The 19,213-nt window shown below is 43.2% G+C and overlaps 1 protein-coding gene across 2 annotated transcripts in view; it reads right to left on the reverse strand.

Moving 5' to 3' along the window:
- Positions 1-11,065: 11,065 nt before the first annotated feature.
- The window catches only part of LOC121576024 (eyes absent homolog 2-like), a 45,748-nt gene continuing 37,600 nt past the window's right edge, over positions 11,066-19,213 (reverse strand). For both annotated transcript variants that reach the window (XM_041889324.2, XM_041889323.2), the window contains 7 exons: positions 16,855-16,944; positions 14,796-14,854; positions 13,646-13,806; positions 13,291-13,405; positions 12,777-12,898; positions 12,295-12,395; positions 11,066-11,766 (listed from right to left, as the gene is read on the reverse strand). In XM_041889324.2, the coding sequence (XP_041745258.1) occupies positions 11,686-11,766; positions 12,295-12,395; positions 12,777-12,898; positions 13,291-13,405; positions 13,646-13,806; positions 14,796-14,854; positions 16,855-16,944 (729 nt within the window). In that variant the 3' untranslated portion in view covers positions 11,066-11,685. The remainder of the gene's footprint in view (positions 11,767-12,294; positions 12,396-12,776; positions 12,899-13,290; positions 13,406-13,645; positions 13,807-14,795; positions 14,855-16,854; positions 16,945-19,213) is intronic.

Genomic DNA, 19,213 nt, shown 5'->3' on the forward strand with positions numbered 1-19,213 from the left:
GTTATTCGCTTTCTCATTTACATTTTACATTTTCTCCAGTGATATAGCACTGTATGTGCTCCAAGACACTCCAGACTTGGATATTAATAGGATTTATTCGGATTTCTTACTGGTATGTGAAGAATCATGCCTTTCTCCTTGCAAAAACTGCCTTGAATGCAACTTTCTCTCAGGAAAACATACATCCCCCCCAAAAAAATTGTCAGACTATGGGCTCGATTCAATCCGTATCGCTGTGGTTCAGCGCTATACCGTGATATAATATGAAAACCAATGATCCCGGTTCGCGGAGACTGCATTCATGGTAAACACTGCAAAAAAATCTAATAAAATGGTATTTGTCACATGCGCCGAATACAACAGGTGTAGACCTTACATTGAAATGCTTACTTACAAGCCCTTAACCAACAATGCATAATTTTTTAAGTAAGACAATGTTGTAAAAAAATTATAATAAAATAAATAACGGAAAAGTGGTGCGTGCATATGTATTCACCCCCTTTGCTATGAAGCCCCTAAATAAGATCTGGTGCAACCACTTACCTTCAAAAGTCACATAAATAGTTAAAAATAGTCCACCTGTGTGCAATCTAAGTGTCATATGACCTGTCACATGATCTCAGTATATATACACCTGTTCTGCAACACCACTAAGCAAGGGGAACCACCAAGCAAGCGACAGCATGAAGACCAAGGAGCTCTCCAAACAGGTCAGGGACAAAGTTGTGGAGAAGTACAGATCAGGGTTGGGTTATAAAAAAATATCTGAAACTTTGAACATCCCACGGAGCACCATTAAATCCATTATTAAAAGATTGAAAGAATATGGCACCACAACAAACCTGCCAAGAGAGGGCCGCCCACCAAAACTCACGGACCAGGCAAGGAGGGCATTAATCAGGGCATTAATCAGAGAGACCAAAGATAACCCTGAAGGAGATGCAAAGCTCCACAGCGGAGATTGGAGTATCTGTCCATAGGACCACTTTAAGCCATCCACTCCGCAGGGCTTTAAGGAACAGTGGCCAAAAAAAAGCTATCGCTTAAAGAAAAAAATAAGCAAACTTGTTTGGTGTTCGGCAAAAGGCATGTGGAAGATTCCCCAAACATATGGAAGAAGGTACTCTGGTCAGATGAGACTAAAAATGAGCTTTTTGGCCATCAAGAAAAACACTATGTCTGGCGCAAACCCAACACCTCTCATCACTCAGAGAACACCATCCCCACAGTGAAGCATGGTGGTGGCAGCATCATGCTGTGGGGATGTTTTTCATCAGCAGGGACTGGGAAACTTGTCAGAATTGAAGGAATGATGGATGGCGCTAAATACAGGGAAATTCTTGAGGGAAACCTGTTTCAGTCTTCCAGAGATTTGAGACTGGGATGGAGGTTCACCTTCCAGCAGGACAATGACCCTAAGCATACTGCTAAAGCAATACTCGAGTGGTTTAAGGGGAAACATTTAAATGTCTTGGAGTTGCCTAGTCAAAGCCCAGACCTCAATCCAATTGAGAATCTGTGGTATGACTTAAAGATTGCTGTACACCAGCAGAACCCGTCCAACTTGAAGGAGCTGGAGCAGTTTTTCCTTGAGGAATGGGCAAAAATCCCAGTGGCTAGATGTGCCAAGCTTATAGAGACATACCCCAAGAGACTTGCAGCTGTAATTGCTACAAAAGGTGGCTCTACAAAGTATTGACTTTGGGGGGTGAATGGTTATGCACGCTCAAGTTTTCTGTTTTTTTGTCTTATTTCTTGATAGTTTCACAATAAAAAATATTTTGCATCTTCTAAGTGGTAGACATGTTGTGTAAATGAAATGATACCAACTCCCAAAAAAACAATTTCAATTCCAGGTTGTAAGGCAATAAAATAGGAAAAATGCCAAGGGAGGTGAATACTTTCGCAAGCCACTGTAGGTAGGGGTTAAGTGTCTATGCATAGATAATAAACAGCGAGTAGCAGCAGTGTAAAAAAGGTGGTCAATGCAAATAGTCCCGGTAGCCATTTGATTAACTGTTTAGCAGTCTTATGGCTTGGGGGTAGAAGCTGTTAAGGAGCCTTTTGGACCTAGACTTGGAGCTCTGGTACTGCTTACCGTGCGGCAGCAGAGAGAACTGTCTATGACTAGGGTGGCTGGAGTCTTTTACAATTTTTAGGGCCTTCCTCTGACACCGCCTGGTATAGAGGTCCTGGATGGCAGGAGGCTTGGCCCCAGTGATGAACTGGGCCGTACACACTACCCTCTGTAGCACCTTGCGGTTGGATAATGAGCAGTTGCCATACCAAGCGGTGATGCAACGAGTCAGGATACTCTCGATGGTGCAGATGTAGAACTTTGTGAGGATCTGAGGACCCATGCCAAATATTTTCAGTCTCTTGAGGGGGAATAGGCATTGTCGTGCCCTCTTCACAACTGCATTGTTGTGTTTGGACCATGATAGTTTGTTAGTGATGTGGACGCCAAGGAACTTGAAGCTCTCGACTCGCTCCACTACAGCCCCGTCGATGTGAATGGTAATACAGTTGAAGTCGGAAATTTACATACACCTTAGCCAAATACATGTAAACTCAGTTTTTCACAATTCCTGACATTTAATCCTAGAAAAAATATTCCCTGTTTTAGGTCAGTTAGGATCACCACTTTATTTTAAGAATGTGAAATGTCAGAATAATAGTAGAGAGAATTATTTATTTCAGCTTTTATTTCTTTCATCACATACCCAGTGGGTCAGACGTTTACATACACTTAATTAGTATTTGGTAGCATTGCCTTTAAATTGTTTATCTTGGGTCAAACGTTTCGGGTAGCCTTCCACAAGCTTCCCACAATAAGTTGGGTGAATTTTGGCCCATTCCTCCTGACAGAGCTGGTGTAACTGAGTCAGGTTTTTAGGCCTCCTTGCTCACACACGCTTTTTCAGTTCTGCCCACAAATATTCTATAGGATTGAGGTCAGGGCTTTATGATGGCCACTCCAATACCTTGACTTTGTTGTCCTTAAGCCATTTTGCCAAAAAAATTGGAAGTATGCTTGGGGTCATTGTCCATTTGGAAGACCCATTTGCGACCAAGCTTTAACATCCTGACTGATGTCTTGAGATGTTGCTTCAATATATCCACATAATATTCCTTCCTCATGATGAAGTGCACCAGTCCCTCCTGCAGCAAAGCACCCCCACAGCAGGATGCTGCCATCCCCGTGCTTCACGGTTGGGATGGTGTTCGTCGGCTTGCAAGCAACCCCCTTTTTCCTCCAAACATAACGATGGTCATTATGGCCAAATAGTTCTATTTTTGTTTCATCAGACCAAAGGAAATTTCTCCAAATTGTACAATCGTTGTCCCCATGTGCAGTTGCAAACCGTAGTCTGGCTTTTTTATGGCGGTTTTGGAGCAGTGGCTTCTTCCTTGCTGAGTGGCCTTTCAGGTTATGTCAATATAAGAATTGTTTTACTGTGGATATAGATACTTTTGTACCTGTTTCCTCCAGCATCTTCACAAGGTCCTTTGCTGTACGTTCATCTCTAGGAGACAGAATGCGTCTCCTTCCTGAACGGTATGAAGGCTGCGTGGTCCCATGGTGTTTATACTTGCGTACTATTGTTTGTACAGATGAACGTGGTACCTTCAGGCATTTGGAAATTGCTCCCAAGGATGAACCAGACTTGTGGTCTACAATTTTTTTCTGAGGTCTTGGCTGATTTCTTTTGATTTTCCCATGATGTCAAGCAAAGAGGCACCTAGTTTGAAGGTAGACCTTGAAATACATCCACAGGTACACCCAATTGACTCAAATGATGTCAATTAGCCTATCAGAAGCTTCTAAAGCCATGACATCATTTTCTGGAATTTTCCAAGCTGTTTAAAAGCACAGTCAATTTAGTGTATGTAAACGTCTGACCCACTGGAATTGTGATACAGTGAATTATAAGTGAAATAATCTGTCTGTAAACAATTGTTGGAAAAATTACTTGTGTCATGCACAAAGTACAGTGGGGAGAACAAGTATTAGATACACTGCCGATTTTGCAGGTTTTCCAACTTACAAAGCATGTAGAGGTCTGTCATTTTTATCATAGGTACACTTCAACTGTGAGAGACGGAATCTAAAACAAAAATCCAGAAAATCACATGGTAGGATTTTTAAGTAATTAATTTGCATTTTATTGTATGACATAAGTATTTGATCACCTACCAACCAGTAAGAATTCCGCTCTCACAGACCTGTTAGTTTTTCTTTAAGAATCCCTCCTGTTCTCCACTCATTACCTGTATTAACTGCACCTGTTTGAACTCGTTACCTGTATAAAAGACACCTGTCCACACATTCAATCAAACAGACTCCAACCTCTCCACAATGGCCAAGACCAGAGAGCTGTGTAAGGACATCAGGGATAAAATTGTAGACCTGCACAAGGCTGAGATGGACTACATGACAATAGGCAAGCAGTTTGGTGAGAAGGCAACAACTGTTGGCGCAATTATTAGAAAATGGAAGAAGTTCAAGATGACGGTCAATCACTCTCGGTCTGGGGCTCCATACAAGATCTCACCTCGTGGGGCATCAATGATCATGAGGAAGTTGAGGGATCAGCCCAGAACTACACGGCAGGACCTGGTCAATGACCTGAAGAGAGCTGGGACCACAGTCTCAAAGAAAACCATTAGTAAAACACTACGCCATCATGGATGAAAATCCTGCAGCGCACGCAAGGTCCCCCTGCTCAAGCCAGGCTATGTCCAGGCCCGTCTGAAGTTTGCCAATGACCATCTGGATGATCCAGAGGAGGAATGAGAGATGGTCATGTGGTCTGATGAGACAAAAATATAGCTTTTTGGTCTAAACTCCACTCGCCGTGTTTGGAGGAAGAAGAAGGATGAGTACAACCCCAAGAACACCATCCTAACCGTGAAGCATGGAGGTGGAAACATCATTCTTTGGGGATGCTTTTCTGCAAAGGGGACAGGATGACTGCACCGTATTGAGTGGAGGATGGATGGGGCCATGTATCGCGATATCTTGGCCAACAACCTCCTTCCCTCAGTAAGAGCATTGAAGATGGGTCGTGGCTGGGTGTTCCAGCATGACAACGACCCGAAACACACAGCCAGGGCAACTAAGGAGTGGCTCCGTAAGAAGCATCTCAAGGTCCTGGAGTGGCCTAGCCAGTCTCCAGACCTGAACCCAATAGAAAATCTTTGGAGGGAGCTGAAAGTCCGTGTTGCCCAGCGACAGCCCCGAAACCTGAAGGATCTGGAGAAGGTCTGTATGGAGGAGTGGGCCAAAATCCCTGCTGCAGTGTGTGCAAACCTGGTCAAGACCTACAGGAAACGTATGATCTCTGTAATTGCAAACAAAGGTTTCTGTACCAAATATTAAGTTCTGCTTTTCTGATGTATCAAATACTTATGTCATGCAATAAAATGCAAATTAATTACTTAAAAATCATACAATGTGATCAAATACTTGTTCTCCCCACTGTAGATGTCCTAACCGACTTGCCAAAACTATAGTTTGTTAACAACAAATGTGTGGAGTGGTTGAAAAACGAGTTTGAATGACTCCAACCTAAGTGTATGTAAACTTCCGACTTCAACTGTATATACATGTAGGTAGGGGTAAAGTGACTATGAATAGATAATAAACAGTTAGTAGCAGCAGCGTAAAAAAAGGGTGTCAATGCAAATAGTCCGGGTAGCCATTTGATTAACTGTTTTGCAGTCTTATGGCTTGGGGGTAGAAGCTGTTAAGGAGCCTTTTGGACCTAGACTTGGTGCTCTGCCCCCCTTTTCCTGTAGTCCACAATCATCTCTTTTGTCTTGTTCACGTTGAGGGAGAGGTTGTCCTGGCACCACACTGCCAGGTGAAGGCATTTAGCTCGTCTGTGAAGGCATTTAGCTCGTTGTCACGATCGCCGGTAAGAGAGGAGGACCAAGGCGCAGCGTGGAATGCGAACATATTTATTTAATAAATGATCACACGATCAAAAACAACAAAACGATGACGTGACAGTCAATGGTCAAACACAAACCAACACGGAACAAGAAACCACAATGAATGAATGCCTAACGGCTACCTAAGTATGACTACCAATCAGAGACAACGAGCTACAGCCGTCTCTGATTGGGAGCCACCCTGGCCAACATAGATATACAACACCTAGAACCAACACACATGACAACTCACACCCTGGCTCAACATACTAGAGTCCCCAGAGCCAGGGCGTGACAGTACCCCCCCCTAAAGGCGCGGACTCCGACCGCGCCAACCAAGTACCACAGGGGAGGGACCGGGTGGGCACTCCGCCTTGGCGGCGGATCCGGCTCCGGGCATGATCCCCACTCGCTCTCTAACCCCCCAAAGTACCCCTGGTCCGGTCTGGCCCTGCTGACCGGAGCTGGACTGCACACTGGTGGAGCGGATTGCTCTAGCTCCGGCGTGAAGCAGCTGACCCGTGCTGAACCAGGCACCAGTGGAACAGGCACGGGCTGTGCCGGACTGACGACGCACACCACTGGCTTGGTGTGGGGAGCAGGAACGGCCCGAGCCGGGCTGACGCAAACGCACCCCTGACTTGGTGCGGGGAGCAGGAGCGGGCCGAACCGGGCTAACAAACGCACCACTGACTTGGTGCGGGGAGCAGGAACGGGCCGAGCCGGGCTGACGGGGCGCACCACTGACTTGGTGCGGGGAGCAGGAACGGGCCGAGCCGGGCTGACGAAGCGCACCACTGACTTGGTGCGGGAGCAGGTACGGGCCGAGCCGGGCTGACGAGCGCACCACTGACTTGGTGCGGGGAGCAGGAACGGGCCGAGCCGGGCTGACGAGCGCACCACTGACTTGGTGCGGGGAGCAGGAACGGGCCGAGCCGGGCTGACGAGCGCACCACTGACTTGGTGCGGGGAGCAGGAATGGGCCGAGCCGGGCTGACGGGCGCACCACTGACTTGGTGCGGGGAGCAGGAACGGGCCGAGCCGGGCTGGGACGAGCGCACCATTGGCCTGGTGCGGGAGCAGGAACAGGCCGGACCGTACTGGGGACACACACCACTGGTCCTACGCAGGGATCTGGAATGGGCCGGACCGGACTGGTAACACACCCCCAGTACCTCTCGCCGTGCCTCTACACCTTCCATCCCCTCTTCGACCAGTGGCCCCCGTAACCTGGCGGCCTCCTCTGCCAACCCGCTGGGCCGCTCTGCCGCGGTCTCCTGCTGGCCCGTCGTCCACGGCGTTAGCCCCCCCTAAACATTTTCTGGGAGTCTCTCCTACCCGTGGACCAGGTCTCCATGTCCCTCGCCAGCCTTTCGCCCTTCTGCCTCCATGTCAAGCCCTTCTCTTCCTCACCCGGCTTGACCCAGTCGAGGAGGCGAAGGAGATCTGCTAGAGATCTCCCTGGCGATGGCTCCTGGACACGCTGCTTGGTCCAGTCTTGGTGGTTTCTTCTGTCACGATCGCCGGTAAGAGAGGAGGACCAAGGCGCAGCGTGGAATGCGAACATATTTATTTAATAAATGATCACACGATCAAAAACAACAAAACGATGACGTGACAGTCAATGGTCAAACACAAACCAACACAGAACAAGAAACCACAATGAATGAATGCCTAACGGCTACCTAAGTATGACTCCCAATCAGAGACAACGAGCTACAGCCGTCTCTGATTGGGAGCCACCCTGGCCAACATAGATATACAACACCTACAACCAACACACATGACAACTCACACCCTGGCTCAACATACTAGAGTCCCCAGAGCCAGGGCGTGACACTCGTATGGTAGGCTCGCGTCACTGGGCAGCTCACGGCTGGGTTTCCCTTTGTAATCCGTAATAGTTTGCAAGCCCTGCCACATCCGACGAGCGTCAGATCCGGTGTAGTAGGATTCAACCTTAGTCCTGTATTGATGCTTTGCCTGTTTGATGGTTCGTCGGAGGTCATAGTGGGATTAGTGTCCCTCTCCTTGAAAGCGGTAGCTCTAGCCTTTAGCTCAGTGCGGATGTTGCCTGTAATCCATGGCTTCCAGTTGGGATATGTAAGTATGTCACTGTGGGGATGACGTCGTCGATGCACTTATTGATGAAGCCGGTGACTGTGGTATACTCCTCAATGCCATTGGATGAATCCTGGAACATATTCCAGTCTGTGCTAGCAAAACAGTCTTCAGACCACTTCCGTATTGAGCGAGTCACTGATAGTTCCTGCTTGAGTTTTTGCTTGTAAGCAGGAGTCAGGAGAAAATAATTATGGTCAGATTTTCGAAATGGAGGGCGAGGGAGAGTTTTGTATGCGTCTCTGTGTGTGGAGTAAAGGTGGTCTCAAGTTTTTTTTCCTGCATTGATTTGTGGTGGTAAATAGACAGCTATTAAAAATATATATGAAAACTCTCTTGGTAAATAATGTGGTCTACAGCTTATCATGAGGTACTCTACCTCAGGCAAGAAAAACCTTGAGACTGCCTTAATGTTAGAGATCGCGCACTAGCTGTTGTTGACAAGATAGACACAGACCACCATTCCTCATTTTACCGTAGGTTGCTGTTCTGTCTTGCCGATGCACGGAAAACCCAGCCAACTGTAAATTATCCATGTCCTTGTTCAGCCACGACTCGGTGAAACATAGGATATTACAGTTTTTAATGTCTCGTTGGTAGGATAGTCTCGAATGGAGCTCATCCTGTTTATTCTCCAGTGATTGTATGTTCGCCAATAGGACGGATGGTAAAGGCGGATTATCCACTCGCCGACTAATTCTCACCAATCACCCATATGTCGGCTTAATCGCAAATTACCTTTAAATGTTTACCAAATGTTTATGTTATGCTCTTCTCTTTTACTCCTTGTACCTTTAAATGGGTTTATATCTTGGGAGACTATTGGTGTTTGGCATTATTTGAAAGTTAATATTTCCTAACATTATTGAGTTCAGATCAGTGCAGTAAGCATCCACTTGAGGGTGCTATTGGCCCGCATTTTCTAATTTGTAGCCTGCCAATCTAAAATCAAAGTTAGATAAATACATGACCTAATCATTTTATTTGCTTGAGAGATCTGTATGCTAACCTCCTCTCCCAAATTATTATTTGGTTTGAATGTGTTCTGGTTGAATATGAGTACATTATTTTCTTCTATTTGTCTTCAACAATTTGTCCAATCATGGCATCTTGAAATAAAAGTGATTGCGCTGTCTTCTCATGGGATCGTTCAATGTCTGAAAAATGTCCATTCAATTAAGGTCTGAAATGTTACAGATTGCGCGATAGAAACGTATAGATTGCGCGACACCTTGTATACTCAGTGTATATTCCTAATTTAATGGTTAACAAACTATCTAATATTGTTCATAAGTAGACGTCAAATGACCTATTACCTGAAAATTCTGGAATACAGTTAAAATGTGTAGTCAATGAGCAATTCAATCTTAAATAAGAATGTAATTAATTTATCTTTATTAATCTATTATAATTGTCCGTCAAAACAAATCAACAATAAAACCTTATATACAAATCGTAGCTAAGCTGACAGGCAGTGTAATAGGCACATGCTAGTCCAAAGACAACCATACCATTTTCATTACATACAGGCTATATAAACATTCATGGAGAAAGATGACAATTGTACACCCATCAATTTAAGAAACAGGAAAAGATTCAATCGCCAGACTAAGTACTCTATTCAATCTGTGAAGCTGAAGTATTACATATTCTGCGATAGAAATGTAAAGGTAATTTCCGATTGAGCCGACACATCGTGAATGCAGTCTCCGCTAATGCAGGAACATTGCCTTTACATTTCAGTCACGTTGTAAAGCTGAACTTCCGCAATGCGGATTGAATAGAGCCGTAAGTCCTCTCCATGACAAACTTACATGCTAAAAATACGTTTCACGAGGAATTGATATTTCTTAAGTTAAGTATATGATTTCCCTGTGCTTTGTCAAATGGTTGCTTTGTCTGTCTGTTTGTCTGTCTGTCTGTCTTTCTGAACCTCTTGGCTTAGCTGCAAATGGACATTGCAGAGTTGGCTTTTACCAATTTATACTTTATTTTCAAAGAATGGCATGGAATGGATAAGATAATTGAGTATTAATCTTTGGTATATTAGATAACATTAAACAGTCATCATCCAGAAGAGGTATGGCACCTTCGGTAGGGTTGGAAGTATTTTGTTTAGATTGACTGCATAAGTGTGTTTGTTGCAAATCAATAGAAGATTAAATTAAATTATTTAGGACACATATCATGGTTATGGTTAATCAAATGTTATGGTAATATAAGAAAATGGTTGCTATCTCCATCTTCATTTTTAGATAATTGTCGCTGGTAGGTTTTGCTCAAATCCTCTCCCATGTCTTTCTTTTAGGTCTCAGCTCATAATATTGTGATTGGACACTTGACTGATTTGTATCTTAATCTACAATATCAATTTGATTAGGTATAACTGAACTGACCAATAAATACTGTAGGTCACAAATTATAGGTAACAATATATATATATATATATATATATATATATATTTAGACTATTAATGAATCAATAACTTGCTGAATGAGACAGAGCTACTATTGGGGCCATAGTTATAATAGAAATGTACAATGTATCAAAAAAGCCATGTGAAAAGATCAAGTCAAGGTAGGATTTATCTTTAATAACTTGCTGGTAGTGTCCAATCCTCATTCATAATCCTTCTTCTAGAAGGTTTCTTATCTTAACAATTGCTTCTATCCCATTCCTAATAAGAAAAGTGAGCACACAACAAACAAATAAACAAAAATCATCTCCCATGTAAGGACTAAATGCACTTAGATCACCTAGGCCATGGATGGGCAACTTTGATGGGGGTGGGGGCCACAAAAAAACTGAACTCATTATGAGGGATGGCAGTTGCTCGCCGGTCACACCCACCACATTGTGAGCAAAACATATTAGCAGCCCCCCTCTTGACAGCGGAGAGACGTTTTTTAAAAAGTTTTTAATTTTGTGCAATTCTACACATTCTGCCATGGGGCATAGAGAAAATGTTGCAGTTTTAAAGAAAGTTTGCTGCAATTCTACACATTTTGCCATGGGGCGGAGAGAAGATTTTGCAATATTGTAACACATTTCCTGCAATTCTACTCATTTTGCCATGGGCGGAGAGGAAAATTAGCTGTTTTACAGCAACATTTTTGTAATTCTACACATTTTGCCGTAGGCTGGAGAGAAATGTTTGCAGTATTTAATATGATATCTGACTGAGACTGACTAACAAAATCAATGGGGGCCCCCGGCCGGTAATTCAACCATGATTACTAGTTTAGATAGCTGATCGCTGGACTAACTTACCAATCTAAAACATTTTAGCTGATATGGGCTAATTGACATAACAAGAGAAAAACTGCTGATGCTGAGGCCACCAGTTGCCCATCCCTGACCAAGTCATTATTTTCAGTGCAACGCTCTAAAGTTCCAAAGTGGGATACCTTTCACATGTAAAAGTCCCTGTGTGAAAGGGTGAAAGCACATGTAATATTTCCAGTAACAATTGCGATTCCCTGCTGATACAAAGATTGGTCCCTTATTCTTTGCTTTTGTATGGTGGTGAATCGTCGCCGCCCTCAACCCAATTGGTCCGTTGGACAGGAAGTGGCATCACCAGGCAGGAACTGGCTAAAGGCATGATGGGATGGTTATAGCGCCCACTAGAGGTAGTCCAGCTCCAGTGCATGACTTAGAGCCTCCAGGTCAGGCCGACACGACACTCTCCAGAAAGGCATGTTCTTCTGCAGGACACAAATAGATATGTTTAAAACATTGAACATTGACTAAATTAGCTACTGCAAGGTACAAAAGGACATGTTTAAAATGTGGAGCACTGGCTAAACTAGATACTGAAAGACACCAACAGAAATGTTTTAAATGCTGAACACTGGCTAAACTAGGTAGCTAATGTAACTAGATGAACACTGGCTAAAATAGCTAGCTAATGTAACTAGCTGAACACTGACTAATGTTACTAGCTAGCTATTATTGTTCGGTTAACCACACTCAAGTTGCCTAAGCTTGGCGAGCTAATACAGTCTTAGGCCATGTTGGAGAGAGTTCAGTCAAACTAATACCAAACACAATTTCATCCTGCAGGATATAAACATTATTTTGTTTTTTCAAATAATAACAAGCAAACGCGTCAAATAATATGTATGGGTGCATATTCGATTTCATCTGACTTCCTGGCACTAGCATGAAAAATAAGGCAGGGGGTAATATCTTGTGTACCCCCACCCCTTTTCCTGGTTACATGTGAGTCTCACCTTCTTGGCTACAGACTCCTCCTCCACTCCGTCCCCTATGACCACGTACACTGCTCGCCGGCCGAACCTCTGGGCCACACGCTCAAAGCAGCTCTCTTTCCCTGGAAAATAAGAAAATAAGTGTTAAGTGTTTAAAAGTGTTAAAAGTAACAGTTAATAAATAAGTGTTAAAAATATGTAAGTGTTCAAATTGTTTACAAATTAAGCGTTAAAAGTGTTAAACGTAAGTGTTAACAAATAAGTGTTTAAATAACACTTTTAATAAAAATGTCACAAACGTAAACAAGGATTGCACAAAAACAAAGTCTGCTAGTACTGGCTTGTGCACAAATCGTAGTACACGACAGAAACTGTTACCCAACCACGGTGCGAAAACAATCAGCCCAACTGTAAATATAATATTCCTTCCTTGAGACGATGAGTTGCTCTTTTTAACTCTAACAAGTGTTCTACGCCATATTGAGTGCTGTGTGTTGCCTCACCTGTCTTGGTGGCACTGTAGATGTTCTCTATGGGGAACGCTGAGCCCAGTCCGTAGAGCAGGACCTTGGACAGGGCTGGGATCAGCTGGGTGGTGGTCACCAGCACATTCACACAATTTGGTCTGGAAACAGAGAAATGTCAACACATGATGTCAATATGTGAGTCATGTTCAAACAAGTAAGAGAATTGCATTTTGTCAGTTTGAATGGGACAAAAAAAGAGTGACAACAAAGGAAAAAATACCAGCCAACGGGTATTTCAGCTCCCGATCTTAGTCTTGTCAATATTTCCTGGTTGTGAATATACCGTAGCTCTATAGCGCTCCAGGTTCAATTTCTATACTTTTTTATTATATTTATTAACCATGCAAAACATGAATGGTCAATACATTTGGAGTACTGTCCATTTCATTTTTATGGATTACCTACGCTAATATCACTTTACATTGTTTAGTATTTTCTGAATAGTTCCACCATAGAGTAGCTAGGCAGTTGAGAAGGGGTGTGTCCTGACCTGGAGTTAATCAGGGCCAGGGCCTTGAGAGCCTGGGTCAGCCACAGATCTGTCAGGACCTCCATCTCCCTCCGCAGCTGCAGCCATTCCTCCCGCTTGGGACTGCCCACCAAACCTGACACAACCACAACCACAATCACACACTAACACATTATTCATCATAGATTGGTATACAAAAACAAAACACAAATTGATAGCTGAGCAGTATAAAAAGATGCAACGTTCGTTATTTATTATGATCATGATTATACAGAAAGGACAAATTAAATGTACATTGTGATTTGTATATCAGTTAACCGCTAGAGAATATTACACAAACACACACACACACTTTCTAGCTCCTGTCAGAACCCACCTCCCACGTTGTTCTTGTAGGTGTTGTAGATCTCCTTTACTCTCCGGTAGCGGAAGGCTAGTTTCCTCATCCAGTCCACCCCACCATGGACACCTGAGCCCAGGCACAGAGTACCAGCACCCGCAGGGCTCTGAAACCCGTCTGTGCCAAAGTTATACATGCTGCAAGACAACAACCAGGAGAGAGCTAAACATGAGAGAGAGAGAAGCATGCCAATGGGCTAACGTCTAAACAATGTACACATTTAGTTGATGTTTGGTGGGATTTGACCAGTGCCTAAGACCAGAACCTGTAGATACATGGAGTAGGCCTAGTATAATATCATAACTGGAGTAGTGTAAAGAATAATGGATTAATGCATTATGCAAAAACAATTATCCAAAAGTTAAAGAGCAATAATAAAAAGAAAGGTACCAACCATGAGCCTTATAAGACCAATAGCTAACAGTATAATTGACACAATAAATAAAACAAATTAAATACACAATACATCAATATTATAAGTGTGTTATATCTAAGTGGGAGAACATGCAGTTTGCACATCCAATGAGGTTCATCAATATTTTTGTGTGGAAAAGAGCAACATGCCCGAAAGCACTTAAAAACGGTAAGGAATGCACATAAGCATTTGAGCAACATCTTGCACTTTCTCAACTATTCCTTTGAAATCTATCCTAAAATTCTTCATCAATTTATGTAGTAAAATGTCTGGAACAAGGGAGACAGAGAGAATGACAGAGTACTATTCTGATTAGATGTTGAAGAATGATGATACTGTTATTATATTATTATATTGCCAAAGAGAGGGGGGAGAGAGAGCGAGAGACGCATACACATGCACGCATGTACGCACACAGACAAACACACACAAACAGAAAGGGACGGAGAGAGAGCGAGAAAGAGAGAGAGAGACAGCCCACTGGGCACCGATGTCAATTCAACGTCTATTCCACGTTGGTTCAACGTAATGTCATTGAAATGACGAGGAAACAACGTTGATTAAACCAGTGTGTGCCCAGTGGGAGACGTTTTCAAGAAAGAGAGCAGGACTTATTTTCAATATACCCCCCACCCCTTCTTTTACAAACCCACTCAGTGCTGGTTTAACTGTGGGGCCGAGTTGAGTTCAAGAGGAAAAGCTGTACAGTACCTCAGGTCCTGCCCATTGTCGTCTGACGCCACGTCATCAATATGAACTTGGTCACATTCCTGGGAAAGAAAGTGGATATATTAGAGAGCGAGATCCGTTTCAGAGCTGTGCATGGGCAGGTTTCTTCTTAAGGGAGCCTCGGGGAGCGATAGAACAAAATAAAAAAATTTAACATTTAAAACAAAAGACAACAGGGAGGCGGAAATAGGCTGCTGGGACATCCAGGCGCCAGAAGAAAAAAAGAAACTTGGAATCTGGCGTACCAGCTCTACCTAACGCCACCACACTCCACTAATAAACCCCACTAAGTGACGCATTATCAACACCTTTTGCCAACTGCCAAAGAACCTTCAGATATATGCCCATCAAAAACAGGATCCACTGAACAGTATTTTGTGAAGTATTCATGTATTATTTTTAAAGTATTAGGTTTTCTGGACTTTTGATATATTGGTAGCTAGGTCTATAGTAGATATAAAGCAGGGTAGCGAACTACTGTGCAAAAAGTTGCTTCCTCAAACAAATCCTAAAAATGAATTTCCCATGATGCTACTATACAATACACGCACTATCCTCCCACCTCCTCCCCACCAAATCCCTTTGAATCTAACTTCTGATCTGCTATTCTCATTTCTTCCCTTCTTTTATCCCCTGACACCTACTTCAGTAACTACTGACTTCTATCTCTTCTCTCACACGGCTACACCGGACTGACAGGCCGCACTATCGCCTTTCAACTGGCCTGAGACACAGGAAGACGCTAACTCATCACACTCTTACATATCAGCATCCCTCATTCCCCCAATGCTCCCCAATGCTCCACTAACGCTCTCCCAATGCTGCGACCCAGCTCCCACAGACACAGAGGGAATCGATAACACGACCCACAGAACCCAATAGGCTAAGCTAGGGTTTTATTAGGCAGCTCTAGACCCCACAGCAGTCATTTCAACACCTCTCCAACTAAAGTGATTTAATTACATGAATTGGCATGCAAGGACATGTACATATCTGCCTTGTTTCGATGATGGCTATAGAGCTACATGTGCAAAATTAACAGTGACATATGGCAGATTTGAGGCTATTCTCATAGCACAAGACCACCACATTGTTGGAGCTACTTAAATTAGCCTCCATTTCTTCTAAAAGCATGTTTCTCCATAACCTTGGTATCGTAGAGCTTTTCCTAGCTTGTATCTCTTCATCGCCTACAGGTTACTCAGCCTGTGGCATCTATTAGCGCTCTATTAGCTGCTGACAAACCCGAAGGAAAATTCCTTCATAAATCAACCACATCATATGACTAACAAAGATGGCCCCCACTATAGGCCTACTGTATGCATGTGGAACTAACAACAGGCTGACAAAAAGAAGGAACTTAAAAAGCGGGTTTGAAAACGGCTTTTTCTGCCTTCCTCCCCTCAGCTGTTCCTCCTCCCCACAATTAATTTCCCTTTCAGAGACAGACACACACCTATAATTAACAACTCACAGTGTTCCTTCTCACCACAAAACAAAGTTATGCCTGATTTTTTTCAGAACAAGGCCGTGGAATGCACAGAGAAAAGCCTACCTGTTGTTCATGCTGTTAAAAATACTCAAGTTTAACCCTAGCCCATTTAAACAATTAGGCTTTCAACTCAAATCTTTTGAGAATATGACAGAGTAACCCTAACAATATGAAAGGGAATATTTATAGAACGTGATGTAATATTGTCATGAGGGATGTCACATAACTCCAGGGAAAACTCCTGGCCCTACTGATAGTATCAAATGAGGATGATGGATGATGTTTGACGGATAATGGAAAATAAACAAGAGTATAGATGATGGATATAAGTGATGTTATGGATGATGCATTATAAACAAGAGGATGGATGATGTATGTATGATTGATGATGGATAATAAGCACAAATATGGATGATACATTATAAACACAAGTGTGAATGTTAGATGATGCATGATGGATAATATGCAACAGTATGGATAACGGAGGATGGATAATGAGTGAAGGAATGGATAAAATATTATCTAATCCATTAGGTAAATAAGTCTCACCTCCAGGTCGTTGAAAAATAGCCGTGAGTCGGCCAAGTTGAAGATCATCTCTTCCATCCACAGCCCCAGCGACACTGCCTTGGATGAGTCCTGACAGGAGACACAAAGACATTACAAAGGTCAATACAGGGGATGTACTCTCATTACACTACTTCCACACTTAGTTTTTACCTTCTCTCCCATTGACATCAATGCATAACTTTAGACTAAAGTGGAAGTTAGGTTTCACCCCTTCATGAACCACTTGTTTACATGTGTTTAAGAGGACATACTCTCATAACATTACTTCCATAGGTAATTGTTCATCTCAAGAAAGAAAAAAGGTTATCTCTCTTGATGTTATTGGGTATAAAACAGTGGAGGCTCCTCAGAGGAGGAAAGGGAGGACCATCCTCCTCAGTGATTTTTCAGAAAAATATATATTTTTAAACATTTAAGTTATCCTTTTTTGATAAAACTACACTAAATATAATCACGTCACCAAGTAATTGATTAAAACATACTATTTTGCAATGAAGGTCTACAGTAGCCTCAACAGCACTCTATAGATTAGCACCATGGTGTAGCCGGAGGACAGCTAGCTTCCGTCCTCCTCTGGGTACACTGACTTCAATACAAAACCTAGGAGGCTCATGGTTCTCACCCCCTTCCATAGACTTACACAGTAATTATGACAACTTCCGGAGGACGTCCTCCAACCTATCAGAGCTCTTGCAGCATGAACTGACATGTTGTCCACCCAATCAAAGGATCAGAGAATGAATCTAGTACTGAAAGCATAAGATACAGCTAGCTAGCACTGCCGTGCATAACATGTGGTGAGTAGTTGACTCAAAGAGAGAGAAAGACAATAGTTGAACAGTTTTGAACAGACTAATTTCTTCCAAAATGAAGGAGAATCAAGAGAGATTTCATGATTTTTTTTCACTTTCAGTTTCACTTACTTAGCAACCAAATGCAGCTAGCTAGTTTAGCCTACTCAAACACCCTGCTCAAACAGAGGGATGCTATGTTAGCTAGCTGGCTATGACTATCTAACACAACACTGGAACTCTTCCAAGTCAAGGTAAGCTTTTGGTTTTACTAATTTATTGCCACCGGGGCCCGCCGGTGTAAGAGCTAAACTGCTTACTGTTACTGACTGTAACATTACAGCATGATTGTAGCAGGTTTACTAATGCGCTAGTTCTATTAGCTATGTTGACTATGACGTTACTTTAGCTAATATGGTGACAACGATGTAGGCTGTGTGTAGTAGTTATGGTTTGGCTTGGAAAGGTTTTTTCGCCTGGTCACATACAGTTGATGTGTTGTGCATTGAGGTCCACAAGCGACGAAGGGAAAAGGTGAGAGGAGAGCGCATAGATGCGAGAAGGAATACAACGTGGCTGTTATGAAAGTGAACTGTGTTTATGCGTGATCAGGGGTTTATTAATTCTGCCTATTCTGTTGAAAAACGTTTCTTTAAACGGGACAAAACGGGGATAAACATACCTGAATATGTCCAATAGATACTCTCGTTTGCAACTGTTGGACTAATGATTACACTCTCGTTTGCAGCTGTTGGATGTGTCACACCAGATGCCGTTCCAAACTCCAACCCCCCTAACAGTAATTTTTTCTCCCTGTCCAAACAGCCTTCTAAAGACACTGGCAGCCCTTCTCTTGGATTGACAGGACAGGTTCTATCACCTGAGCAGGAAGTCTGATTACCTTTCTGTCAATCATTCTTTCCACCAAACTGCACCCTGCTCTTTCTCTCTTTCTCTTTCTGTCTCTTTCTATCTGTATCGCTCTCTTTCTGTCACACACACACAACACACACTCGCACATGTACAAACGCACGAGCACACACACACACGCACACAAGCACACACACAGTTATTGAAGAATTCAGGAATGAAGAAGAGACACTTTTCTAATAATGGGAGAATTACAAATCTTCTGTAGACAACAGAGAAACCACAGTCTGTAAGAAAACAGTCCAGTGCATTGTTGTTGTGGGGAGTGGCTGGGCACCAGCAGGGCAGGTGGCTGTGTGCTGTACTGTAATGACAATGTGGCTGTAGCGGTGGTTCTACAACTTGGCAGTGTGTCAAAAATGGAGTAGTGTGGCGTCAGCCAAAGGTGAGTGTTAGATTTTTTGAAAAATGACAGCCTTCCTCCCACCTCCAATTGATCCACAGCAAAGTGGATTTGGTGAATGAGGAAGGGGGGCAGAAAGAGAGTGTTGGGATGAGGAGAGGGAGGGGGTGGAGGAGAGGGAGGGGGTGTTTAGTTTAAATAGAGATAATTATCCGTAATCACACTCTCTGCTAAGCACAAGTCTTCTTCAATGCGGAGGGAGGTAGTAATAAAA

The sequence above is a fragment of the Coregonus clupeaformis genome, chromosome 10 (assembly GCF_020615455.1).
Source record: "Coregonus clupeaformis isolate EN_2021a chromosome 10, ASM2061545v1, whole genome shotgun sequence".
NCBI classification, from domain to species: domain Eukaryota; kingdom Metazoa; phylum Chordata; class Actinopteri; order Salmoniformes; family Salmonidae; genus Coregonus; species Coregonus clupeaformis.